The sequence below is a fragment of the Haliaeetus albicilla genome, chromosome 9, assembly GCF_947461875.1.
Source record: "Haliaeetus albicilla chromosome 9, bHalAlb1.1, whole genome shotgun sequence".
In the NCBI taxonomy this organism is placed as follows: domain Eukaryota; kingdom Metazoa; phylum Chordata; class Aves; order Accipitriformes; family Accipitridae; genus Haliaeetus; species Haliaeetus albicilla.
This window is the reverse complement of record NC_091491.1, coordinates 8,604,597-8,630,736: the sequence shown is the minus strand read 5'-3', so window position 1 is coordinate 8,630,736 and position 26,140 is coordinate 8,604,597. Positions and strand designations below refer to the sequence as shown.

At 44.0% G+C, this 26,140-nt stretch overlaps 1 protein-coding gene and 1 long non-coding RNA gene across 8 annotated transcripts in view; one reads left to right on the top strand and one right to left on the bottom strand.

Annotated features, from left to right (window-relative positions):
* Positions 1 to 26,140, top strand: part of COL26A1 (collagen type XXVI alpha 1 chain) — a 180,615-nt gene that overhangs the window by 148,229 nt on the left and 6,246 nt on the right. For 5 of the 7 annotated variants that reach the window (XM_069791433.1, XM_069791429.1, XM_069791431.1 and 2 more), the window contains 9 exons: positions 2,789 to 2,833; positions 6,043 to 6,159; positions 7,350 to 7,502; positions 13,282 to 13,374; positions 14,861 to 14,922; positions 17,614 to 17,676; positions 21,399 to 21,443; positions 22,838 to 22,882; positions 23,899 to 23,983. In XM_069791433.1, coding sequence (XP_069647534.1) covers positions 2,789 to 2,833; positions 6,043 to 6,159; positions 7,350 to 7,502; positions 13,282 to 13,374; positions 14,861 to 14,922; positions 17,614 to 17,676; positions 21,399 to 21,443; positions 22,838 to 22,882; positions 23,899 to 23,983 — 708 coding nt within the window. The remainder of the gene's footprint in view (positions 1 to 2,788; positions 2,834 to 6,042; positions 6,160 to 7,349; positions 7,503 to 13,281; positions 13,375 to 14,860; positions 14,923 to 17,613; positions 17,677 to 21,398; positions 21,444 to 22,837; positions 22,883 to 23,898; positions 23,984 to 26,140) is intronic. The other 2 variants (XM_069791434.1, XM_069791432.1) reach the window with 1 other exon arrangement.
* Positions 18,146 to 26,140, bottom strand: part of LOC138686779 (uncharacterized) — a 70,662-nt gene continuing 62,667 nt past the window's right edge. The window contains exon 3 of the long non-coding RNA XR_011326089.1: positions 18,146 to 18,795. This is a non-coding gene — a long non-coding RNA (uncharacterized lncRNA). The remainder of the gene's footprint in view (positions 18,796 to 26,140) is intronic.

Sequence of the window (26,140 nt, the reverse complement as noted above, 5' to 3'; positions counted from 1 at the left end):
TAGGGCCAGAGTCAGCATTATTTAGCTCTGGAGACAGGATTCTTCCACACCAGGTGCTGCTCAATCTAAAGGTTTAATGTTGCTTCTTGTCCCTCCCTCTCTGCCAAGCTGTGAACGCAGAGATGGTCACATGCCAATACCCATGTGGACGCGTGGATGAGGAAGGAATTCAGTCTTCTCTGATCCCACCTTGAACCATCCTTTTAGCTGCAGCAAGCTGGGCACAATTTCCTCAGGGGCCCTTCCCACTGCCAGTGCAGGGATGAGGGTCACCTCTTGGCACGGAGGGACTTTCGGCTTTTCTCTCTGTGCCTCTGCTCCTCCTTGAGTTAAGCCAGTGCAGAGCAGGCATGTACCTGGAAGAAAGCAGCTACGCACAGAAACTAATGTATTAAGCTCCATTTTGCCAGCCTTAATGGCCTGTTGCTAGCCTTGATTTCTGTTGGCACAAGCATCTACTGAGAGCTGAATTCTGGTCTTGGGAAAGTTAGATTTCTGTTAACCTCAGGAGGGCCACTATGCCTGCCTGTGTGTTTCAGTGTACGTTTTAAGTCCAAAGACTGTGGATTTTGAGGCCTGGATAGATTGAAGCATTCTTGAGGAAACTCCAGAGAGCCATCGGGATCACAGAGGGACAATTCATACTCACCTACTGAGCGCTGAATGCAGTGTTTCCCCAACAGGGAGTGGTGCGGGGAGGTAGAGGACTGGGGTGTAGGGGTAATTCTTGGTTTTATTAGGAGGAAAAACTTTCCCATGAATAGCAACATCAGTTGCAGTCTGCATTATATTTTTTAAATTTACCATAAACACAATGGGCTGTTTTATGATCCCTCTTGTGGCATGAAAAAAAAATACACTTATAAGAAAATCTCCCTCTGAGCCCACTTGGCTAGACAGATCCCCATGCATTGAATTTCCTTGACCTTGGCATTCTCATTTCAAGATCCCTGCTCTCTGCTTCCAAGGCCCTGTCTGTCAGTTGCTTTGCTCACTCCCAGAGCAGTTCTTTAGTTCTTTATCCTCTATAGAGCCTACTTTGCTTTTTAATTTTTTTTTTTTTTTTGGTCCGAGCAGTTTATTATGGCAGCCCTTCATGAGTGCAGCAGACTTGGAGCAACCAACGTAGACCAGATGTCGTCCATGTTTATAATTTGACAAGATGCCACAACATGGAGGGAGGTTCACTAACAATATGTTCTGCAAAGTATTTTCAGAACCACAGTGATGGCTGCCAGGAACTGAATTAAAGCAGTTTCCCCCAGTGTCCATTATATACTCATTCTGCCTTCTCCATGTCGTTTATTTTTGCTGTCACAGTATCTCTGCACCTGCACTTCATTGTACTAAAGTCAATCCAGCAAAAGTACTGACGACTCTGTCCCTTCCGCTCAAAGTCCTCTCCTCTCAGAGGCTCTGTACACATGATAATCTTCTCTCGCTCAGCAAGTAGCAGTGAATGCCACTCACCCAGACAGTGATGCAAAACAGGACAGATCTGTAGCACTTGCATCAGGCTGACTCCACAGTCCAGTATCAGCACCCTCCACCCCTGCAGTAAATCCAGGAGGTAGCTAGTGATCACCTCCAAAAAAGAGGTGATGTTGTCTGAGCTTTACGTGAGTCTGTCTTGTCAGCCAGACTTCCAGGCTGTGTGCACAGCCAGCTGCATGCGTTACAGCCCTGCCTGCATGCTACCAGGTGTAGTCCTTCCTCACTGTTACCCTTTATTTTTCTAGCCTTGGTTTATTTAGCCTAGCGTGGAATAACAACTCTAGCATAATAACTGGGAATCAGGCATGCACTGGACCATTTCAGGTCAGGACAGTGCTTTTCAGCAATTAGAAGTAATCCGTTAAGTTGCTTATTGACATGCTTATTGGCCTGCCCAAGCCCCTACCTGAGCTCTGTGGGCTTCAAATGCTTGCTTTAAGTGCTATAAGTGGGGATGTTTCGAGGATCTGGGTCCACATTTGGCTTCCTTCCCTGCCCACACCAGTTTCTATCTACAGTTCAGAGCCAGCCAAAAAAATGCATTGTGGATTTTGGTGAAATGTAAGGAATTTCACACAGTTGGTTTAGGATGTTGGGGGACTGCCCATTTTGCATGATTTCAACACTGTACTGTGACTTGTTGCTCAAAGCTGGCCTCAGGTTCACTTACAGAGATTGTAGACCTCAGGACATCTTTCAACAAGTGTGATATTAGAGTAGGTGGAAGTCAAACCTGAGTGTCCTGTGTGGTTTGGGTTGTGGAAAGCTAAGGCTCTGTCCCTCCCATCCCCTTCCCCAGAGTTTTTTGTGAAACATTGCCTGCCCTGCCCTGCCCTGCTTCTAGTTTTTCAGCCAAAGCAAATCCAAATCCTAGCTTGCGTGCCACCAAGTTTCTCAACCGGGTGGACTAAGGGCAGAACTTTGGTGCCTAATACAAAGATGGTTGATATGGACTAGATGCTTTGAGTGGTGGGAGTGTTTCTGGATGACCTTATAGCTCTGGGTTGGCTGACACCTCTCCAGGCTGAAGTCCAGGAAAACTTGCTACTGTTTATTAGGGTAGTTATTTCTTCTGTGAGTGACAGGGCTGAGAATAGACAATCATTTAAAAGCAATCAAAGCTGTTGAGACAGCTGCACCGCTGGCCTTTTGATCAGCTTGTTAATCAACAGGATACATTTTACTGAGGATTAAGAAAACATATATACTCTGGCTGAGCCACTTGGCAGCAAGAGACCTAATTTTTCTTTTTTTTTCTTTTTTTTTTTTTTTTTACCCTGACCCTGTTAACTAGAGCCTAAAGGACACAGAGGTGCAGAGGAGCAGCTAATACCACAGGGTAAGTCAATGGTTTCTGCTGTTTCCTCTTTCAAAGCACAAAATGTTGCTGTGCTGCATCCTGTTACATGATAGGTCCCAAAAATCAGAAGGGTCCTGTGGCCAGGAGTCCTCAGTGACAGATATAGAGAGACTGGGTTTCTTCTCTGGGTTTTATCTGATCGTGGGCTGCTCTGGTTAGAGAGGTGAAATGCCAGCTTTATCATCTTAGAGACTCTCAGTTTCCCCAGCACACAAAGGATGGAAAGCACTGCCTGATGGAGAGGCAGTTCACTGGAGGACACGTGGCTAGAGCAAGCAGGGCATGTGCTGAGTGATGCTTCCATTAAAAAATAAAAACACTGTTATTATCTTACTGCTATTGCCTGCCAGGGGCACCAAGAGATGCTGGTGATAGTCAGGGCATCGTTTTGCTAAGCTCCATACAAAGAGAATACCCTGCTCCTGTACAGAGAAAACCTTGGGGAAGGAAAGGGAACAGATGGTGTGCTGCAGGTTAATGACAGGGCCAGGAAGAAAATCCAGGTCTCTCTATGTCTGATTTGGTCTCCAGCAGTAGAATACTCACCCCCTGCCTTCCTGCCTCCCCACCCCCTCCCATGGCTTTTTCCTTCATGTTTTTGGAGGATAAATACTCGCCGTGGGCTTCAACTCTCTGAAAGCAATGCCACTGCAGCAGAGCTGATTTATGCCAGCTGAAGATTTGGCCTATTCATTTCCCTCCCCCTTTTTCCCCGAATCCTTCCCTCTTTCTTCTCCCTTTTGCACTTGTCTCTTTTATGCTGGTAACACCATTTGTCACCAGTATGAGCATTTGCCTGACACATTACTCAGTGCTGCTTCTCCTAGTCTTTCCTTTAGCGCTTTCCACCTTCGGGGAAGGAAGTGCCAGTTTCTTTAAAGCTCCGCTGCAGCAGTGTGATTGAGGATGCTAGCAGCAAATGATTGCTCTTGGTCTGCAGAAGTTCACAGGATTGAGTTATGAAGGTTGAACTGAAGGATTGAGGCTGATTTATACAAGCAAGGAAATGTTTTGACCCACACTCAGCAGTGCAGTGTGTTGTGCTTGCAAAACAGTGTTTCTGCTGTTCTTCCTTGTATGCTGGAAAGAATTTGCTGCAATAAAGTTTCAGGTGCGCTGGAGGTTTTTGGTAGGGGGGAGAAGCTGTTTGCAGTGCTGTGAACAAATGCTCTTGCTCTCTTAAATGGGCTCCTGATCACCTGCCTGAGCTTGCCAAATACAGCATCCACTGTTGGGTGAGATCCATTAAAGGAGCCCTTCTATTCACAGAAAAGTCTGCAGTTTGTGTCCTGTGGATAAACAAATTGATCAAAATTAAAACCTTACCTTAATTCCTTGTTCAATACTCATATTAAATCAGATCTTTATTGATGACTGAATAAAAGTACAGGCACACACTCCTACACAAAGCCTTTGAAAAATCTCATTTCTTCAGTCTGCCCAGTTTCGCCATGGATTAGAGATGGGTAGATTTCATTTTTGTAAGAAAAAATAATTTGGACATCTCTTCAGAATGGCAAAAAAAGAAGAGAGGAAGGGGAATCTTTCAAGGGGGTCTAATATTGGGGGATTATTGCATTGTTCTGAGAAATGCAGAGAGTTTGGATGAATGTCTGGGGGGACAAGGTTTTGTGCCCCAGGTGGGCTGTCACACACCTCGAGTGGGAACCGGCTCCAAATGTGGGAGCTGCAAATCCTGTGAGCCTTGGTTTTTATTACATAGCCCTGTTCCCTTTGGTACCAGCTGTGAAGGTGTTAGTTGGCCAGCTTGTTTCCTTTCTTCCTTCCCTCCCTCTATTCCCGTTCATTCTTCTCCACCACCTACATGCAGCAGGTTCTCCTGGCACTGCTCTTGGAGGGTCCAGTACCTGTTTCGAGACCAGGGAAGGGGAAGCACATTGCTTAAGAATTTATCAAAACTTAACTTGTACTCTGCTGAGCTATGGTCATATGTAATATACAGACTAAAACTTGAAATCTGAGTGCACTGAACTTTGGACTCAGACAGATCTTCCTCTGGCTTTGTAGCTTGCATCTGCCACTGCTTTCAAATACTCAACGGCCTTTGGTAGCCCAGAAACCAGGAACATCTGACTCTCTTGGCTCTGACAGTTAATGCCTTTGTTGTAACCATTAACCACTTAATCTGAGTAGACAGACTAACTCAGCCACCTCTCCAAGGTATTAAAGGCTTCACTGATGTTTGCATAGTATTTAAGTGTCTTTCCAAAGGAGCTACTACTTTTGTGAGCCAAAGACGCACAGTGTTTTTCTGAAAAACACTATAAAATTGCCAAGTGTTGTTATTATTTTGATAGTCTAAAGAAGACAACATTAAGATTTTATTTAGTGTCATCAGAAATAGTCACTTTCAGATTACAAATGCTGACTGCACCTTTCGTAGGCTTACTGGGGTCTGAGTGGACTTTCCAAGAAGCATCCTGCTGGGCTGTAATTATTGCGTTACTGGTATTTCCAGATGGGTTTGCTCAGCACCCTGTTCATTAATATAAATTAGTAACATCTAGTTACTTCAAAAGTGTGGGTGCATTAATTTCAGTTTGGGATGAAAAATGCTTGTGCACAGCATGGTACACTTGTCAGATGAATGAAAACAGGAGAAAACAGGGAAACATCTTTGATGCAGAATCTCTGGGTGGTATGTATATATCAGGCAGAGCAAGTGGGAGACAGAGTTTGATTTGCTTTTGCAAATATATTTTGTGTATTTTGATACATTGGGACTACCATGGAACTGACACATGTGTCTGGATGAAACTAGCAAAGGAGTGCTTGAGGGACCAGCCAGACCCTGCCCAGAGCCATTCAGACCTTGGGAAGGGGACAGTGTGGGCTCAGTTTAGCTTTGACCAGCACATCTCAGCTGGAGATATGCATCCTGCTGACTTTTTGGGGTGGGCCTTGTGCGTGGGGACATGCTTGTTTCTTTAAAGATTCTTTAAAAATTGGAGGAAGAAGAGGAGAAGCGAGGTCCAGTCTGGATCTTCTGCCCTACATACCAGCCAGCTCTTGCCACCAGTACTACCCTGTCTGTACCATCCCTGCAAAGCTGCATTGCTCCTCCTTGCATCTTTGAATCCTTCTCCTCTGGTTTCTAGGTTGCTGAAGATCTTCTGACCTCAGCAGTATCCTAACCTCCAACTAACTTCTTTTCTGAATGTTTTCAGGGCTGCCAGGACAGGTTGGTCCTCCAGGCCCAGTCGGACCAACTGGTCTTCCAGGACCACCAGGACCAAAAGGAGAGAAGGGACAACCCGGTGAGAGGGGCCCTGCAGGGCCACCAGGTAAGTCCTGGAGGAGGGCAGTACTACCATGATAGGAGATATTTCACCTTATACAAATTATCTGTGAAAACAGATCATAAAAGGCTGGACACACAAGATGTTGAGCATCTTCAGTTGGTATTCCAGTGAGTCCCCTGGGCACTGAAATCAGCCAGCAGCTCTCAGAGCGGGCAACCACCTGCATGAGCAATGACGGTCCCTAGGATTTCCTGTGGAGCTGGACAGAGCTCGTCCCAGAAAACTGCAGAGCAGGATCATGTTTCCCCATCCTGCTCAGGAGCTGTACAAAACAGTCTCTGATCTGTCAGCCTTTGGATAAGAGCATTCCCTGTTTAACCCTCTTGCTGTGTGCCTGTTCTAACTCCCTTTTTTCTCCACCATTTGTGTCAAGCTGTCAGATGCCAGGATGTCAAACTAATGATGCTTTTGTATGTTAAGGGAAAAGGTTATGAGGCCATTCTTTCAGAGTACACTCCATTTCTGAGCTAGGAGACTTTCGTCATCCCCAAAATGTTCCTAAATCTTTTGATGAAACCGATACTACACAATAGGTGCCAGACCTCAGGCTCTGTGCTTTGTATGCATCTAAAAGGCTGTGACTTGTAAATCTGAGCTCAGGAAAGATTTGAAACTTGGAGTGTGCCTTAAATGTGAGAGCAGCCCCAAACGCTTTTTGGCATTTTCTGGCAACCTGTCAATGGCTAAAGTCTGGCCAAGGATGTGTCTGGCTTTTGGTTTCTCAGTTTGCAATGAGAGCCTTCCAGCCCCACAGGAAGCAGAAGGGGTCTGCTGCTGGACTGACTGGGCTTCTGTTGTTCTTTCTGTGCTTTCCTGGCAGTGAGGTGACATACAGGTGTGTACATGGACGGGAAGAGAAAGAGTGGCACTTGATTTCACGCCTTTCTGCCTTTAGTTTCTTGCTCAGCCTCAGGGATGGGGGAGATTTTACTCTTTCAGGAATTAAGCTTTGCAGCACCTTTGAGCCAAGTAAGTCTATTTGCTTTGCAGAGGAAGATGCTAAAGGCAAATAATGGAAAATTAGGAAGCTGTTCCTATTTCCTCCTGCACCTCTAATTCCCACAATTACAGATCAGGACAGAAATCCTTTGTCTTCTTACTGCCTTTTTACATGGTAGCATCATTAGCATGTCTTCAAATGCACTAACACATCCTCTGCTGCCTCTGTACAGGGCTGTTGGGACCTCAAGGACCGAGAGGACTTCCAGGAGAAACTGGGATCCCAGGTCCCCCAGGTCCTCCAGGGCCACCAGCCACCCCAAGCCTCCCTCTTACCTTCCAACAAGGGGTTCTCTACTCGCTTCAGCCCACAGCTGAAAAAGAAAGTAAGTTTCCTCCTTGGTTCCCTTTTTTTTTCTGGTACACCAGCAGAGTGGGCAGGCATGGAGCAGCTCAGCTCTTCCTCTCTCCTCCCTGCCAGGCTCTGCCAGGGCCCTGCCTTCCCCAGGAGTAGCTCATTGTGTGGGTCTCTTGGAAGTTCCTGTTCAAGATGAAACACGGAAGACTTAGAAGGTAGAGGGGTTCACCTCTCCAAAATGAGAAAATAAGTTACTGCTCTTCTAAAACCATCACTGAGAACAGGGTTTGGGGGATTTATGGTTGTTCCCTGTGCCTGGTTTTCTGGGTTCATCATAGCTTTGAGGAGGCAACTTGGTGTCCTTTAAGCTTCCATCGTGAGTAGCTGCTGTGAAGAGGGTCTCTAGTGAAATGACAGGTCAAGCTGTAGCATCATGAGAGACATGTGGGTAGAGAAATACAGCAGTCTGGCCGATTAGGTGCTGGTGCAACGAAACTGTGCTGCTGAGAGACCTCTTGGTGCCGCTGTTGCAGTGTTACAGGGCTCAGGGTTGCTCAGAAATGAGTAAGTACCAAAGGTTTGCAACTCTGGAATTATATAATGTAACAAGGACATCTGTTAAACGTGACTCTTTTCCTGCCCCCGCAGATGTGTCTTCCACCTGTGTTTCTGGTGCATCAACATTATCCCACGTCCATGCAAAACACAGAATTATGGACTAGAAAGGCCAGACCAAGACCGGGATTTATCCCTTACCTGTAACTGGAGGGTCAAGGTTTCTTTGAGCCTACAGTGATTAAAATATATTTATTTGATTTGTGCTGTGCATGGCAAGAAAAGGCTTTCTAGGAAAGGCACATCATGCACTTTTATCTGAGTGCTCTCAAATTTGGGCTTGATTCTTCTGGTCCAGTCTTGTATAGCTGGTATCTAATAATGATAAAGCAGAGCTCAGCTGTATCTCCACTTGGCCCCGGCTCTGTCAGGTCTCCCATCTCCACTCCCCCAGACTTCAGCTGTGCCTCTTCCCCAGCTCTTCTGCTCATGTCCATCTTCAAAGCTCAGTTGTGTTACAGCCAAGGATTAGTAAGTCTCCCTGTGCCTGACAGTTTTCTAGAGCTCTCCTTTCCCTTCCACCCACTCCACTCTCCAGACTCCTTTTCCCAAAAGTGAACAGATGTATTTTTACTTTGGGAAGAATTTTAACAGCTCGATTTCATATTCAGTTACTTAGAGCATATGGGCAGGATGAAATTAATTGTGGTTCAATAGTAAGATTTTTCAAAAAATGTAGATTGAGCTGCTGTGTTCATGAGCCTTGTAACAAGAAAGTTTTGCATTACAGCCACGTCACTGCCTTACAGGGTCACAGCAAATGGTGCTATTCTGCATTCAGCCTTTTATTCCAAAGGATCCTTAAGAATGGTTTGGGTACTGCTGCTGCCCCCTCCTTCCAACGACCCTTTAAATTAAACTCTTTCTTGCAAAGTACTGGATAAATTAAAAAGTGTATAAAGGCCTTGATTACATGGCCTTCCCAGCTGATGTGTGAGAAGGGTGAACTCTGTATTGTCCCAAAATGGAAAGCGGATAAATATCTGTATTAACTCTGCCAACACTGGGCAGCAACAGGCTCCCACATGGACTTGAGGACTGTGAGTAAATGGTGACTGTTACATCCCTGGGGCAGCCCTGTACTTCTCCCCCATATCTGTGGTGTATTTCTTGGTTTGCAGAAGGAGTTGCCCAAAATTTATGACAATTTTTCTCATTATAAAAATTTTTCTTAATACAAGTCTCACTGCAAGTATAAGTTATCTATGTGGTCATGATAAAGTTATGGCAATATCAAGACCATTTTCTTACAAAACTTACCATTTTGCTTATGTGTTGGCTGATTTTGCCTACCACAGGTTGGTGGAAAGCTGATCCTCTACAACCAATAAAATTTAGCCTTGTAAATTCTGGGTAGATTTTTTTTTTATTTTATTTATTTATTTATTTTGAATGGAGCACATCTGAAAACTATAAACACAAGATTCCAGCTGCTGACAGCAGAGGGAAGCATATTCCTGGTAATGGGCATGTGCACCCACAGAGATATGAGAAAGCTGTATCAGATTATTAGTAGTAGTACAGTGTTTGGTTCCGCCTGAACATGGTTAATGCATGTGCCTTTATTAATCGCAACAAGTTCCTGTTGGCAATGTTTATCAGCAGACAGAAGCCAAAAATGGGGAGACAAATATTTTCTCACAGTTTCACTGTGCTGTGGTAAAGAAATTGGTCCCAGTTGTCTGCCTCCAGATCAGGTAGCAGAAAGAAATTAAGACAGGATTACTTCATTTCCATCCTGTCTCAACAAATCAAGCCTATAATGGGGGAATTTATCCCTTAGAAACATTAGACATAGGCCAGAAGCTAAACTGCCATACCCCACTGCTGAGGCTTCTGCTACAAGGATTGCTTGCTTTCTCTGCCATTTAAAAATGAGTGGATCAGGTATGTGGTCTAGAGCCAGCTCAGCCCTCTTTCTTGTGCTAAAGCTAAGACAATTTTTAGGGAACAGAGAAAAGAATGCAACTTGCACTCTGTTGAGGGCTGTGTTTTCTTACATCTCAAAGATTTCAGTTTGCAAAGGACACATGAGATAACATTAACCTATTTTGCAGGAGAGCAAGGGGAAACTGAGGCACAACAGGCTTGCCTGTGTACCCAGCATGTCACTGGTGAAAAAGGAGCATAGAACAAAGATTTGCAAAGTGACATCCCAGTGCCTGCTGCCATGCATAGCCCTTCCTGAGGAAGGGAGAACAGAGCAGAGGAAGCGAAGGGGAAGGACAGGAGGAAGGGAATGGCATTTGATTTAGAAAATCATACCGATGGCTTTCAAAGCTGTTTATGCCTGTGCCTCTGAGATGCCTTGCCACTCTGGCTGGGCAAGTTTCACTGCCTCATTCAGGGCATTTCTGTGCTGCTTCAGGTTTCCCCTTTGAAGGATGTTTGTGCTCTCTTCCAGGGAACGTGGGTGCTTGTATCTGCCCAGGTCAGACTGGTTGCGCTCTTCCTCTTGGCTTGGCTAGGAGGTGGAAAGCTGCTGGAGCAAATTGTGTATCAAGGTCTTCTCAAATGAGGCAGACAGTTGTCTGCCTTCTGCTTTGGTATATCCAGAAGTACTGAAACAAAATCCAGCCCTTGAGCCCAGCAGAGCCTGGGTCAGTGCAGGAGATGGCTGAGAAGGGAAGATTCCTGCTACCATTTGTTGCTGGAGCTATTTTGTGGCTGCTATAACAACCTCCAGCGGCAGTGAATTCCAGAATGTCCCCCTGTTTATAAGGAGAAGGAGTTTATAAGGAGATAGGAGTTCTTCCTGCTGCTTTATGGGAACATGGAGAGAGTCTCTTAAAAAATGTGCGGGTTGTGTTTCAACACACTTAGATCCCATTTCATTCACAGTACGTTTCATTCAGAGCTCATCCTGGAAGGAAACCTTGATCTGAATGAGTTTTGCCTGGCTAGGCAGCTGAGAAAGGAGCCACTCTAGATTTCCTGCATGTCCATACTCCTCTGCTGCAGAGGCCAAATCAGGAGCTAGTGAGCTCAAGGGCTGTTGAGCAGAGCTCTCTTCTGTGTCACAATTATGGAATCAGCTTTCATAAATAAAGTTGAATCAAATGCCAGGATAGGTGGATTTGTGGGAGTAACTCTGTCATCATAATAATGTACCATTTAGCTGGAATGTTTTGTAACCCAAATCTTTATCGCTGGCTTACTTCCAGCAGCAATTAATTCCTGGTTGTTTGCAGCCCATCCTCTCCCCCTCTCAGTGGATGTACATTTGATTTTGTTGACCGCTTGTTCTTTAAAAACAAAAGGCTCTGCAATTGTTAATGCCTTCACTGCTGTTCGATGCTCATTTCCCAATTTCATCTTACTCCCAAGCAGTGATAGATTTTGACATGGTCAAATAAAACTCAAATTAATTGGATTACACACTTCACTTGGGTACCTTTCCTTCTGAACATGAAAACAGTCTCAGTTGTTTTGTTTCAGGGCTGTGAGGAAGGGAAGATGGATGGGGTTAGAAACAATAGTCAAAGAAATACCTGTTTGCATTCAGGCTTTAGGCACAAAATTTGGTTCTCGGAGGGATCTGGGTTAGATCTTGTGCTGTTCTCCTGCCAGGAAGGCATTGCAGAGATATACTGTCATCCTTGGCAGTTAACGAGATTTCACAGTTTTCCCTAGGAACTGCTTTCAAACAGCTAGCTTGAAAGTCCTATCATTGCCAACACTCCAGAAGTTGAAAAGGCTTCATAATTTGTCTACTAACATTTCTGGAGATTTCACCTTATGTCCTTTGGACTGGACTCTGCAGAGTAAACAAACACCCTTCTGATCTTCCTGGTGTCACTTGATATTTACATCAATATAGCAGTGAGAGGTTTGCAGTCTTTTACACCTGCAGAGGGTTCCTCTGAATTCTACTATGATGAGTTAAAGGGATGGGTGAAAGGAAATGTGAGTAAGTTTGAGGTCATGGGCAGGAGGATGATGGACATTATTCCTGCATGGTAGCCTCCAGCTATGAAAAACATGGACTTTTCAGAGGGTTTACTATCCCAATGTCCAGGAGACATCGTCTTCATCCAGGTTAAATGCAACAGGAAATATGCAGTTGGTCCTATAGCACTGGTCAGGACAGTGGATTGCAAATCTTAGCAGCATCAGGACATGGGGGTTCCCTTTCCTCCACTCATGGAATTTTTTCCCCTAGGTTTTCACAACTGTCAAATAGTGTTGTGGGATGTTCAGATGAAAGATTGTGCCATACAGGTACTCCCCTAGACTACTAGTATGCTACAGTACAAGTCCATAGGGAATAGGGTTGTTGAATATGGTTTGGTAATTGCAAAAAATAATAAGGGTTGGGTTTTTATATGTAGTTCTGTTCTTTGTGTTCAGCCACCAGCTGAAGTGGTAAGCCTATTGGTTCAAGTATTATGGAAGATGGGGGCAGCTACAGGCTGCTGATTATTATTCCTAGCAGGAGAGGTCTGAGAAAGATGTGCAAAAGCACAAAATTCCTCCAATTCCTGCTCATGCCTTTCCTCTCCCTGCTCCAGTCCCATTTCCATCTCTTTCCCAGAACTTACTTAGTAGACCTGCCTGAGCTGGCCAGCTGAACACCTAAAATAATCCTAAATGGCAAGTGAGTTTCCCAAGTATGTGGAGGGGGGAGAGCACACCCTCTCCCCGGGCTTTCCTGCATCTTCAGACCTCAGGATATCTCCTACCACCACCTTGATGGCAGGGTGAGCTTGCTGGGTTGGTGGGGATATGCTACACTGCCAGATTGGCTCAGCAGTTCACTGAGGCCAGATGGGAGGGAGCTCCAGATCCATGTTTGGTTTCTCAAGTAGTCAGAAGCCAGATGTGTCTTGGAGATGGCAAATTTTGGGTCAGTTATTGCTGTACAGTGCAGACCTACTCCTAATCTGCTTTGGCATTCAAAGGTAGGATTATATAGGTGTGCAGGAACACCAATTTTTTGAAAGAAAGGACAACTTTTCTGGGGTTATCAGAGGTGGGATGAGCAGCCCTGCGGGTCTGAGGGATGCAGCCTGTGCCCTTAGAGAGCAAAGGGCAATTGCTCCCAGAGCCCAAGTTTTGCATCCTGAAGCACTGCCTGACCTTGGCCAGCAACAGGCGCCAAAGGATTTTGGAGAGAAGTCCTGCCTGCTGGGGCTGGGCAGCTCTTGCTGCAGGGACACTAACTAACTGCTCTGCTCTGCTCTTTAACCCAGACGGAGAACCCCAGCTGGCCTCCACCGTCATAGACACCATCATGGCTGGCCTGCCAGGACCACGGGGAGCCCCGGGCCCCATTGGGCCACCAGGTAATAAGTTCAGTGGAGCTGCAAACCTGTAATGATGGGAAAGATGAGCAAAAGAAATTTCTGATGGAGACTGGAGTGGCCTGTGGGGAAAGCAAGCGGTCCTCATTGGAAGGGCAGTAGAGCAGTGGGTCCAGGAGTGGGAAGGGTGGCAAAAAGTAACCAGGTTTCTTATCTGTTGATAGTGGCAGATTATTTTGCCTTTGGCAGGACACATCTTGAGAAGGGAATAATTAAAGACTGTCTTTAAGAATCGGTTGTCCGGTGAATTTGTTTATGAGAGCAGAGTTATTCTCACCACTGCTGCAATCCTGTCCTGTTGCTGTAGAGCTCCACTGAGCAGGATCTGGCCAGCTGCTCTGTGTATGCAGACTTTGCAGACTTTGGAGCTGGTTTGAACCATTCCGGATTTTCACTAGTATAACTGAAATCAGATTCTGGGATGAAAATTCAGCGGCAAGTCGTCTTTTTTCTCTGTGCTGATGGGTGGCTTAAATGATAGTATTCCTGCGAACATCAGCACTTCCCTGTATGATGCATATTTAGGAGTTAACTCCCATTAGTTTCAGAAAAGGCTTTTCCTTTCATTATGAGAGCCTTTCATTTATCCTTCAATTCCTTTATTCTTTGACTTAAGCATTTGTATGGTGCATTAATGATTGAAGCTGATTCAGCTGTACTTTGTGTATAATGTCCACATTGTTTCATCTCAAGGGTTGTGACAACTAAAGCAGAGAGGAGTATTGCTAAGTTCAGACTAAACAAATATCCTGTCCCCCATTTGCAGGTATAATTTAACAGCTACTGTTGAGATATAATTATTTTTCCAAGAGGAATGAATCTGTTAAGTGACTGTATAAAACAAGTTGACCTGTTTAGACAGTGTTTAAATCGTCCTGGAAGCAGGCTCTTCTGTGGTACAGACTTTAAAGAATTTATTGCCACTGGAGTGAGCAAAGAACAAGAGAGAGCTTTGCTTTGCCGCAGTCAGCCTCTCACTCTGGCTATGTCCAAACCCCGTCTCCTTCATGTTCATCATCAATTTTCTCACAACACTAGACAGATAGACAGACCATAGCAGGATTGTGGACTTCCCTTGCCACCAGTGAAACTGTTTCAGAAACAGCAACTGTAGTATCTTGCTCTGATGTAGCTGTTTCACGGATCTAGTTTAAGTTTTCTCAAAAGTTGTCATTTTAAACAATGGACATGCAGCATGTTACTGACATCCTTCCTCCCTATTTTCACCTGTTTTTCCTCCCAGAGCTCTAACATCTTCCCTAGGGCATAGGGATATATTATATCAGGATGTGGGTATCCAATAAAGCAGTGTGTGATGAAGTGCTTATGCTGTAGTCCTGTGATCGATGAACAGCTCTTACCTATTGAGAGACTAAACAGAACAATCAAAGGAAGTGCATATGTTTGGAATTTAGGGTCCTCCCTTCTAAATTTCCTTAAAATTGTCTCAAATGATGATTCCTACCAGGGCCACCAGGAGCATCAGGACCCAAAGGGCCACCAGGACCTATCGGAGTCCCTGGATCACAAGTAAGGCGCTTTAGTGCTTTGGGGCTGAGGGGCAGAGTTGGGGGTTAGGTGCGAAACATCTTATTGCATAAAGAGGGAGAGTACTTTATAAGTTTAGATCTGATGTTTTGTTCCCCATGAAATTCTGTGATTTTAATACCTTTTTTCATTCTGAATTGTGTTGAGAGGTTGAAATGATTGTGCTTCCCAGGTTTTCCCTTAATCATAACAACATATCTTGCTTTGCTGTGTCAAAACATTTCACTGTGGCCTGAGTTGATGCAAAGGACCTGACATGGGCTTTATTAACACAGTGATAGAAAAATACTGCATTTCCTGTGGAACACATAAAAAGAACAAAAATGCATCAATGGGAATTCACCAATTCACCAAAGTGAATTTGTTAAGTCTACTTTTTCAGAAATAGCACTTTCTGTTAAAGAAAAATATCACAAATTCACATCAGTTTGATTATTTATCAATACAAAAATTGTGGAGGGGGGAGATAATTATGGAGTGTGATAAACTCACTGAAAAGAATTTATGGTGGAAGGAGGGCAAAGTACTCACATGGATGGAAAAAGCTGGTTAAATGGAAAGAAGTGAAGTCATGATGAATAGTAAACTGCCAAACTACTCAAAATTGTGGTTGGCTGATATAAAGGGACTCCAGTTTTGGGAAGAGTATTACTTAATGTGGAGGTAAACCAGTAACATCAATACTTAAAAGGAATCTAACATGACTAAAGAGATAAAAGTGACTGAAGAGCACAGAGAGAAAGGTTAGGTAACTTAGCAGATGGATGTAACTTAGATTACATCATCATCTTGGGATGAGAGGAAATGGCCTCAAGTTGTACCAGGGGAGGTTTAAGTTGGATATTAGGAAAAATTTCTTCACTGAAAGGGTTGTCAGGCATTGGAACAGGCTGCCCAGGGAAGTGGTGGTGTCACCATCCCTGGAAGTGTTCAAAAAAACGCATAGACAAGGCACTTCACGACATGGTTTAGTGGGCACGGTGGTGTTGGGTTGACAGTTGGACTCGATAATCTTAAAGGTCTTTTCCAACCTAAAGGATTCTATGATTCTATAATTCTAGATCCTGATAAGAAGAGGTTTGGAATTGCTAGAAATAGAGATTTTTACTATGTATTTATTAATCACTTTGAAGAAGCAATGGACAACGTTAGTGAAAGTTTGCCAGTGTAGCAGAATCATTTCAATTAGTGAGTGCTCTGGAGAACAATGAGAAATTCCAGATAGATATGAACACAGTGGGAAATTTGGCAGCAAAATTACAGATGCAGTTTAACGTGATTAAATATAAGGTAATTCACAATTCATAAATAGGTTCTGTAGTAGAGTCTGGCTTTTTCACACGTAGCACACATTATAAATCTTATATTTTTTTACAACAGATTTGTGGAATTCAGTGTTCTTCAGTGTCCCCGTGTAATCACGCACTGAAAGTCACCGTTCAGAGCTGTCAAGAGCAAAGGATGCTTATGGACACTTAAGCTTTGTTCATGCTGCATGTTTGGCATAGGGCCAAGTCTGGTTTGTGCTCTACCTCGTTTGGCAGTCCTCATTAACCTCCTAAACCAGGCCTGAGTTTCTGAATCTTTTGTGGGCCCAGGGGAGACATAGCTAAGCTGGAGGCCAGGTCACTGTGCAGCTTGGTGTGAGCTGGTGGGGCTGAATGCAGGCAGGGAGCAACATTTTAATGGTGAACATTGCTGCCTCCTAGCTGGAACTGGGAGACTGCTCCTCCTTTAGACCCTTAAAACACTTCTGTCCAGTCTTGTTGGCCACTTAACCAGATGTTGAGGCTTCTCAGCTATGCTTCGAAAGACCATTTCTCTGGATGCTGAGAGGTGGGGGTTTCTGAGGGCTGTTGTTAAGCAGGTTGGCTTAAATCACCAGCAGCCTGGACTGGAGCAGTAGTCTCATTTGCTGCAGGCTCCAAGGCGATGTGCAAGTCACTTAAGGTGGAAAAAAGTGTCTTGCATATGGTCATGGGGAGCTGACATGCTGAATATAAACAAACAATATTGTTCTCTCCCTGTCTGGTTTACAGCTGTGGCTTCGCTGGGTAGATAAGTTAAGAATTTGAATCAATTTCTGCAAAGCAGTTCAATTAGTAGAAGTCTGGAGACTATGCCCTTCTTATCCATTGGTGACTGTTTTATAGATTTATTCAACCCAGGGAGCAAAATTATTAGTAGAGATTGGGCTTAATTTGAAAATTGTTTATTAGGGTGAGTGAATAGCTTCAAAATAATTTCCACTGCACAATCCAATTAATTTTCAGGTATGTATGCTTACTCATGCCACCCACTGAGGCAATTATGAAGAGGGGGAAAGTAGTGGGGATTTTTAAGCTAACCATACTATCTGTGTATTAATTTCTTCTTGGTAACTGAGAACAAGAACTATCCTGTCATACTGACCCCTTAAAAATGTTACATCAGTAGCCTGCAGTGCATTAAAGGACCCAAATAGAGGGATATGCAGAAACTATATAGGGCTCGGGATATCTGCAAACAGAGCTTCCATTGTTGTTGCTTGAGGGTAAAAGAGAATCCAGCCCAATTACTTAACGGGTGTATGAGGTTTTCAGGAGCTGAGGATTACTGGGAAATGTATTCATTACACCTACACAAAGGATGCACAGTAGAAATTAATTCCTTCTTGTTCTGCATCTCTTCTAGGGCTTACCGGGCTCTCCAGGACAACCCGGGCCAAAAGGCTCCAAAGGAGACCGAGGAGAGAGAGTAAGGTTTTACATACACAGAGAGATTCCCAGCAACATCTGGGGTGATGTCTCAGAAATTATATACAGCACAGGTCTTTCAAATTCTGTGAGACTACAGCCATGAACAATTTTAAATGTAGAGTTTCTAGGTCTTCTGCAAGAACCAAGATTGAGGGTTTACTGTACAGATAAAGGGTTGAATTGCTTGCAAAGTCTGGTGTTCCCTAAAGAGGTTCAGGTAGCAAATACAAGGTGTATGAAGGCTTGTGGAGACCAACTTTCTTCTGCCAACCAAAGCTCTTTAGCATGGAGTATTTTGAGTGGTCTAACTGAACTCTTCCTTCTGTGGCAATAAGGCAGTAAAAGCTCATCAGACTTTTCCTGAACCAAAGCCATTCCCCAGGTGAAATTATGTTCTTAATATATTTGGAATATTAAAATCATGTTCTTAATATGTTTATGTGCTATACCCCAGTCCTTGATGGGTGGTCAAGTGCTAATAACTAAGCCTAGAAAGAGGGGCTGTTTGAATGTTATTTCCAAACTGGTGAAGTTTAGGAAAAAACAAAGAAAAATCTTAACAAGGGTATAAATGTGTCAGATTCTCAGTCCAGCATTAAGCACCAGGAAGGGTTTCAAAGTGGCATTTGGGCCTTCAGCTGCTTCTGTTCAGCTTACTCTCCAAAAGGCCATGGTCTTTGAAATCTCCTCTGAGAGACATTAGGAGCACAAAATCATTTGAGAATGTAGTATGTGGTGGAGGATCATTCAGCAATTAGATCTGCAAAATGTAGAAGTGGGGACAGATGGACTGTGGACAATCACTAAGACCCTAGTGTGGAGCAGAATCAAAGAAAGGAAGAAACATAAGGAGAAAAATACTGGTTGGTACCTCTAAAATGATGGATGTCTGCAGTGGTGGTTGCATTGACACAGCCTTGTGCCACAGCTGTAGGAAACAAGTTCCCTTTTCTTCCAAGTGCCACTTTTACCGTCACGTAGGTGGAGGTGAACATGGAGGTCACCACCTGTAAATGGGTGGCTGTAGATGATGTGCTTCCCCCATATGACAGCATCTCCTCCTCTTCCATTTCTGCTCACTCTTCCAATCCAAAAGACAGAGGGATGTCTCAAAGAGCTAGGAAAGACAAATACAAATTGGTTAACTCCAATTTGATGACTTTCCAAGCTCATGACAATAACCAGCAACAGACTTAAACTAAGTTCCTCTCTCCAGACTGTGTGCAAGGAGAGCAAGACCAGGTGGCTTCTTTCATTCCTTCCTGAGGCACTTCATGCCAAGGAGCAGGGGAAATCTGAGGCTGGAGCACATATGCTTTTAAAATGCTCTGTTTTAGTGTGGTATCTGCATATTGCTTTGGGTGCCTGCTCCCTCTTCTTACATAAGAAATCACTTGGAGCCCCCTGAAAGACAGAGACCATTTTAAGTGACTGTTAGAATTTTCTTAATAACAGTTTCCTTGTGCAGATCAGCCACTTTGGGCATGTATTAGCTTTACTAATAGATTAGAGACTGATGCATTTGTGGGACTAGAATTTAAGATTCTGATAGAGAGCAAAACCTTAACTGATGAGATCTCAGCACAGGTTACCGACTACAGCTCATTGCCATTAAAAGTTACTTTTCAGTTAAAAAAAAAAAAAAAGGCATGGTATATGGCGAAGTGTCAAGTTTCCATCCAGGAAACTGATAAGAGCTCTTTCTCTATGATTCATTTAACATTTTCCTTTAGTTTGTGGTTGACCATATTGCTTAGACTTATTTTGAAACAAAAACTTTGTTGCACTGTGTCTGTTCAGTACAGACACATCCTTTAGACTTTGTTTTTTGTTCCCTCCTTGTTAGATATTCAGAATCGTAACTCTCCTTCCAGGTTTGGGACAAATGAGATTTTCAAATATGAGAATGTCTTGCTAAATAGAAAAAATAAATTCTATTTCCTGTCCTTCCTCTGTTAGCATGGAAAGTGAAGCCAATTGCTTTTTCTGGCAGAATTTCTGTAGGATGTTCTGTGTGCTTTTTGTCTTTTTTGAGTGTGGATTTGAATGCTGGTTTTGACAACTACATGCTGCAATTTTGGGTTTGGTGGATACAAATTAGAGCTAGCTTTACACAGCGGAGGAGCTATGCAGCTGCAAAGAAAAGCAGAGGAGGTTTTACAATATCTGTTGAGAGTCAAGAAAATGTTATTATACATTCTTCCTGCTTAATCTCAGACAGAACAGACGTAGAAGAGACCTGAAGCAGTCTGAGCGCATCCCCTGGATGGCACATCTATATGTGTGCCGCTCACGATCAGCTTCTGTTCATCTTATTCTTAAACAGCGCCAGTGAGGGTTACACCACATCATCTCCAGGCAGTCTTCAGAGGTACAGCTAGTGAGGGCCTGAGGTAAAAGATAGTTCTAACATCCAGCCTAAATATCCTTTGATCCCCTTAAAGCTGATAACATCCTTTCCCATTCCCCCTAGACACAGAAAACAGTCTGTTTATGTATTTTGAGTGCGTTGTTATGTCTCCTTTCTGTAATTTGCTGCTTGCCTGTGCTTTTTCACAGGCCTTGCTCTCTCTAGTGCAGAATCCAAGTATTTTCCTTTGAAGATGCTCAAAGGACCTGATAAATTGGGCCTTCCTCCCAGCGCTCTTCGTGTCGATACGGGCCTTTGTCTAGTGCTGGCTAGCTGCTCACCGAGCACTGCACAGCTCTCTGTAGTAATGTGTTGTAGATGCCCAAGGCCCATTGGTTTTACACAAAGCAGCTCTCCCTTTCTGGCAAATACTACAAAAAGGTGCCACCAGCTAGGTAGTTTTTTTGGGGAAAAAAGGATGAGGCTGTTTCTGTGGATGTCGAGGGGAGGAGAGCCAGGTTAAATATATGGCTGTTTCATCAATGGATTTCTAAAGATGGTTGTAAATTTTTCCACCTCTTCCCAAACTCCTGCTTTCTCATTAAATAATCTATAGCTTTTCTCCTGATCAGGGATTCTGCTCTGCCCCAGCGTGCTCCAGGGTGGAAAACCTATGCTGCAGAGGAATACAGAGGGAAAAAAGATGCTCAGTTCAATGGCATTTCGTTCTGCCCCAAATCAACACGTACCATTTCAAAATGTTTCTGTTTAAAAAAAACAAAAAAAGAACAACCCCCGCCCACTGAGAACAATGTGAAAATTAGCACAGCAGGAAAAAGAAATGAACCAACCAAAATATTGTATGTGTGTTTTGATCAGTAGTTGTTGGGGTTAATGCAGGGATGTGTGTGTGGAGCAGGAGGCAGATTAAATCTGTGCTCTGTGGGAGTCCTGGGCTCTGTTTGCTGTCTGGGGCAGCATCAGCCCATCAGTTTTACTAGAGAGAAGAATGCGGTATCTTTGTAAAAAACAAGTCTCCAGCCAAATTCCTTCCTGGTATAATGTAACTGACTGCTGTAAAGTTCAAAAAAATTGCTAATCGTCTTACTGAGAGGGTACTGAGCTGAGTAGCTCTGTATCGAACCAAACTTCTCCAAAGCGTGATGGGATTTGGAGATGATACTTGACAGAAAGCCATGACCCCCTTTTGCTGTCTCTAAGTGATAATGTCAAGGGAGAGGAATTTTTTTCATATTATCCCAAGTGTAAGGTTTTTCATTAAGCCATCTTAATTCCACTAGTAAAAACTACACTCTGTTCTTGTCAAATGGAAAAATATCTCCTAATGACACTTACTTTATTTCCAACAGGGGCAAGCAGGTCTGACTGGAGAGAGGGGCATTAAGGGATTTCCTGTAAGTGATGTACTTGCGGGTGTGTGCAAGACTCAGATGGGTTTGGTGCCTGCGTGACACCATAAATACCACCTAGCTGGACTGCAGCTGGTTCAACCAGCTCTCAGATGCAATGCTTAGGTCAACTGTTTCCAGCTTAGACGTTTGTTCAATAGGCAACCTCACCTTAACCTATTCCTCTGTAAATGAAACATGGTCTTCCTGCATGTTAAGCATAGTGCTGAAATGCCATGATTAGGAAGGCATCACGCCAACAGAGATGTGCTTTGCTTGCAGATCCCCTCTAGCCAAACCTTGGCAGACAGAAGCCTCCTTCCTGCCCCGTGAGGTTCCTGGCTCTACCAGAGCCCAAAGGTGGACACTGTTAAACAACTCAAAGTACATCAGCTGCCCTCAACTCCTTCTTGCACCTTGGTCTGCCAAGCTGAGCTAGAAACCCTTTAATGAGATTAAGAGATGTCTCCAAATGAGTTCTTGGCAATACCTGAACAGGGGCACACAGGAGATGTCTGCACTGGCACATACGGCTAGGGTGCAAACAAACCAGTGGAGATGAAGGTTGGCTGAAAGCGAGCTGGTGGAGCAAGTTGGGGTTTTTGGCTGGCAGCATCCAGAGAGGTCCTAGGTCCTCTGGGAGGTTTTTCTTCTCTCTTCCTTAATTCCATCTCATCATTTTGTACGATTCACACAACCTTTTCTTCAGTCCTTCCTCCCACACCCATCCCTGCTTTGCAAGTATCTCAGGGATGTCCAACAAGTTTGAGGAGCCCAGGCATTTTATTTACCAGTTTGTTAGACCTTTCCCTTGTTTTATGTTTAGCTTGTGGTTTAATCTCTCCATGTCATCTGTTATTTGAGAAATGCATGAACTTCCTGGTTAGGGGGGGACATCAGACCAATGTTCACAGCACATAGGGATCTTTGTTCAAGAAAAGCTTAATGAGCATCTTCAGAGGCAGAAAGTGATGTGACTAATAATGAAAGCAGAATGGAGGAGTTTATGTTCTAAATCAAAGATGGACATGTGCATATTTGGGGGAGGGGAACAGTATTTTTATCTTGGTGTGAGATAAAAGCTTTGCTCATTGAGATCTTCATGAGATGTATATAGTCTTGTTGTGGGCCCAGGCCATGGCAGCCAGCTCCTCCTGCAGCTTGGCCACTCCTGGCCAAGTTTGTCAGGGTTAGAAATGGTGATGACCTCCTGGGAAGCTGGTGGGAGCCAGGACAGAGGTCATGAGACCACTTTGGCCCTTAGCATGAAGTGCCAGAGAGTCAGCTTGTTTTCTGCTGGTGAAACGCTTCTGCCTTTAATTTATTCCTTTGGAGGGAAGGGATGCAAGTGATCCTGGGCAGGCACATAAAAACAAATTTCTGTTTCTTGTCTGTTTTAGGGTGAACCAGGCAAGAAGGGTGAGGAAGGTGACAAAGGTGCTGATGTAAGCATGTATTTCTACTGGTTTTTTACTTTCCTTTTTGTCTCTTCACTGTGCTTCAACCCTGTTCCCTTTGGCAGGATGCTTTGTGGAGGGCAAGGGTCCTGTCCACAGTTAAAAGTGCAGAGCAAGAGATTATTTGAACCTTGGGTTTCACCTTAATACGTGCTAGAAATCCTGGTCTTTGAGGTTTCCTTGGCCATGTTGTCAGCTGCCCTCTCACCATGCTCTCTGAACACCTCCTCAGTCCCCAGTGGTTGTTCTGCCACGCAGAGCTGCTACAAGGTAGGGAATTACTCCCTCACTGTCCCTCCCACACGCTCAGGGACAGACTCCGGAAGACATCAAATTGCATGTGCAGAGAGAGAGCTCGAGTTCTCACATATTTGCTCTCCCACCTTAAAATACTTCCCAACATCTATCTGTCCCTTCAAGCCCATATCTAAGGCAATGGGGGCAACAAACTACAGCCTGAGTGTACGTGAAAGTACGTGGCCCGGCTAGGAGCAATGCGAGAGGCAGCGTGAAGCCCATCAGGATGTGCTTGCTTGCCACTGTTCCAGTTTATAAGGGAGCAGCAAGATGGTGCTAGCCACACGTCCCGGTTTCCTGGTGTACCAACAAAGAGAAAGCCTGAACTGATGTTCAGAGTAAATGTCAGGTGAGGGCAAAACCCGTTCGCCAGGTAGTTCAGCATAGTTGTTAACATAAGCTGCACATTATTAAGGTCTGACAGGAATATACACCCTGGGTTTGGCCCACTGCAGAAGCAGGAACCAAACTGAAAGGCTTGGCTTTGGGTCAGAGGCTCTGCAAATGTGCGTATAACTGAGAAGTTTTTCTTTAAATAGGAATTTCACCTGCATTTCTACTTAACCCTTGCAACTTATCTCCCCTTTTACATCTTTTCTTTTTTAAAAATTCACACTGCATAGTTTGGTATTGTGGAGGCAACATTGTGAACAAAGAGGCTTATTCTGCAACATACACAGATGTTAGTTTTCTTTTCCTTCTTGCAGGGGGAAGGTGTTCAACAACTTCGAGAAGCTCTGAAGATTTTAGCTGAGAGGGTATTAATTCTTGAGCACATGATAGGAATTCATGGTAAGCGTTGCTAAGGTTTTCATTTCTAGGCAGCTGGGGGCTCTGTTCGGGCAGCTGCTTGATGGTTAAACATCCAGTCTCCTAAACTCTCTGTCTAGTGTCAATTTAAGCTGGGTTTTCGAAACTAGGTACCCAACATGACTTAAAGGATGCTTAGAACTGTTGAGGACCTAGAGCTTCCACCAACTGCACTAGTTACTCTGGCTTTACATTAGTAGGTGAAATGACCCCCACAATAATTTTTATTACAATTCAGAAAGCCAAGTCACGAGCAGCAGCTCAATCCATGTGGCACAGATCATCTACCAGCTTCCCAGGGAGCTGCTTGTTCAAGTCTTTAGGCCAGATCATTTAATCCTGTTAATAGTGCCTTCCAAATTACTTTAACACCACTGAGGCCCTGGCCTTGTGTAGCACTATATTTTACAGAGAAAGCCCACACAGTGCTACATGCTACCCTGAAAACCAGTGATCCCTGAACATCTTGGGATTATAACTTACATAAAAGCTATTTTCACAATCAGCTTTAAAGAAAGTCTCATGTGTTCTTTATTCAGGTAGATTTTAAGTTTTCTGTTGAGGCTATTTGCCATTGCTGGTACAGTGTGTGGCATCATCCCTTAATGAGTGTTTTCTTTCCTTAAGCAGAGTATGGACTTGTGCAATCATCACAGATCAGACTTCTCCCTTTGGGGTACTCGAGGATCAATTCTCTCACAGCTGCCAAAAGTTGCTGTGCCAATTTCTCCCCCTTCAGAAACACAGTAGAGGCAAAATGTTGTTTAGATCTACTATTCCAGCCTGTGAGAAGCAAGCCTGTTCCTTGGCACCGAGATGAGCATTTTTTAACCAAGTCCCATAGCACTTTTCTTTCTTATTTTCTCCTTGACACATGGCACCTCATTCCTGGCCTTGCTTGTAAAGCAACCTGCTCACACCTTCCTTCAGATTGACATCCACTTTTATTATGAAGTGGCCTTTGGATATTGATTTAGCCTGTGAAAATGCTAAACAGCTAAAATGTCCAGCAGTTCCTAAGCAAGTGACTTAAAGTGTATCTATTACTGTGCAGTAAGACAGCATGCTTTGAAAGCCCACAAGCTCCTCCTGGAGCCAGCACAGTGCTAAAATGAAAATGCCACTGGGCACATCAGAGCCAAAACAGTGTCAGTGCATGGTGCTCCGTTATATGGCTGAACTGGCTGGGGTCTCAGCACTGCTCTTCATTGTTCTGTGGCCGTGTGTCTTTTAGAGGCCCAAAGTACTATTTCGAGAAGCAATAGGCAGCAACAGCTTAAGCTTTTCGGGAAATCATGAATCACGAACCCGTGATTTAACCACAATCACCCTGACCTTACCTCTGCATTAATCCTAGTTTGCTTCATATTTTCATTGGATTTTATACACCAGGGGCAGGAAGAGATGTTTTTATGCTGCTTTGCTTTCAGGTACCAGGAAGATGCCCACTAGATAACCTAGGCAGCAATCCATGCCCAGCCAGTACATTCCCCGGGCAGGAGGGGAAGGGGAACCCAGTGCATAAGCACAGTGCAGTGTATTTACAGGACCCAGGGCCTGGCCCTCCATTATCTTTTACTTTGTACCTTCATTTAAACTAGTATAAAGCAAAATGAGGAAGCTTGGGTAGGCACTGGGGCTTGGACTGCGGGATTCATGCAGCTTTGCCCCTGCAGAACTGCTTAGTTTATCTATTTTATACATTGTCTGGCAATACAGCAGCAACAAGGCATGCGCTGCTGTTATTTTGAAACGGTCATTTTCGCAAACCATTTTTACTGACATGAATCTATTTTCTGTTATTACTTGGGATGGAGGTGAGTTATTTATACCCATGAATACTTCTATACCAGTGTAACTGCATCAGCAAAAATGGATGGGTTTTAATTACACAGTGTAGTTAAGGCCATATTTAAACACCTATACTGTATGACTTTTTATATAAATAGTTCCTTTTTTATCCAATAACAGTATAGATAATTATATTTTTACTCTGTGCTTTTGAGATAGTTCCATTCTTTAACTTAAGACATATTTTAGGCCCTACAAAAATACTGTTTAGAAAGAGAACTCGGAAAGTAAGGCATTTTTTCCTTGTGCAGTTATGCTCATCCCTTTACGTGTATATGGTTTAAAAAA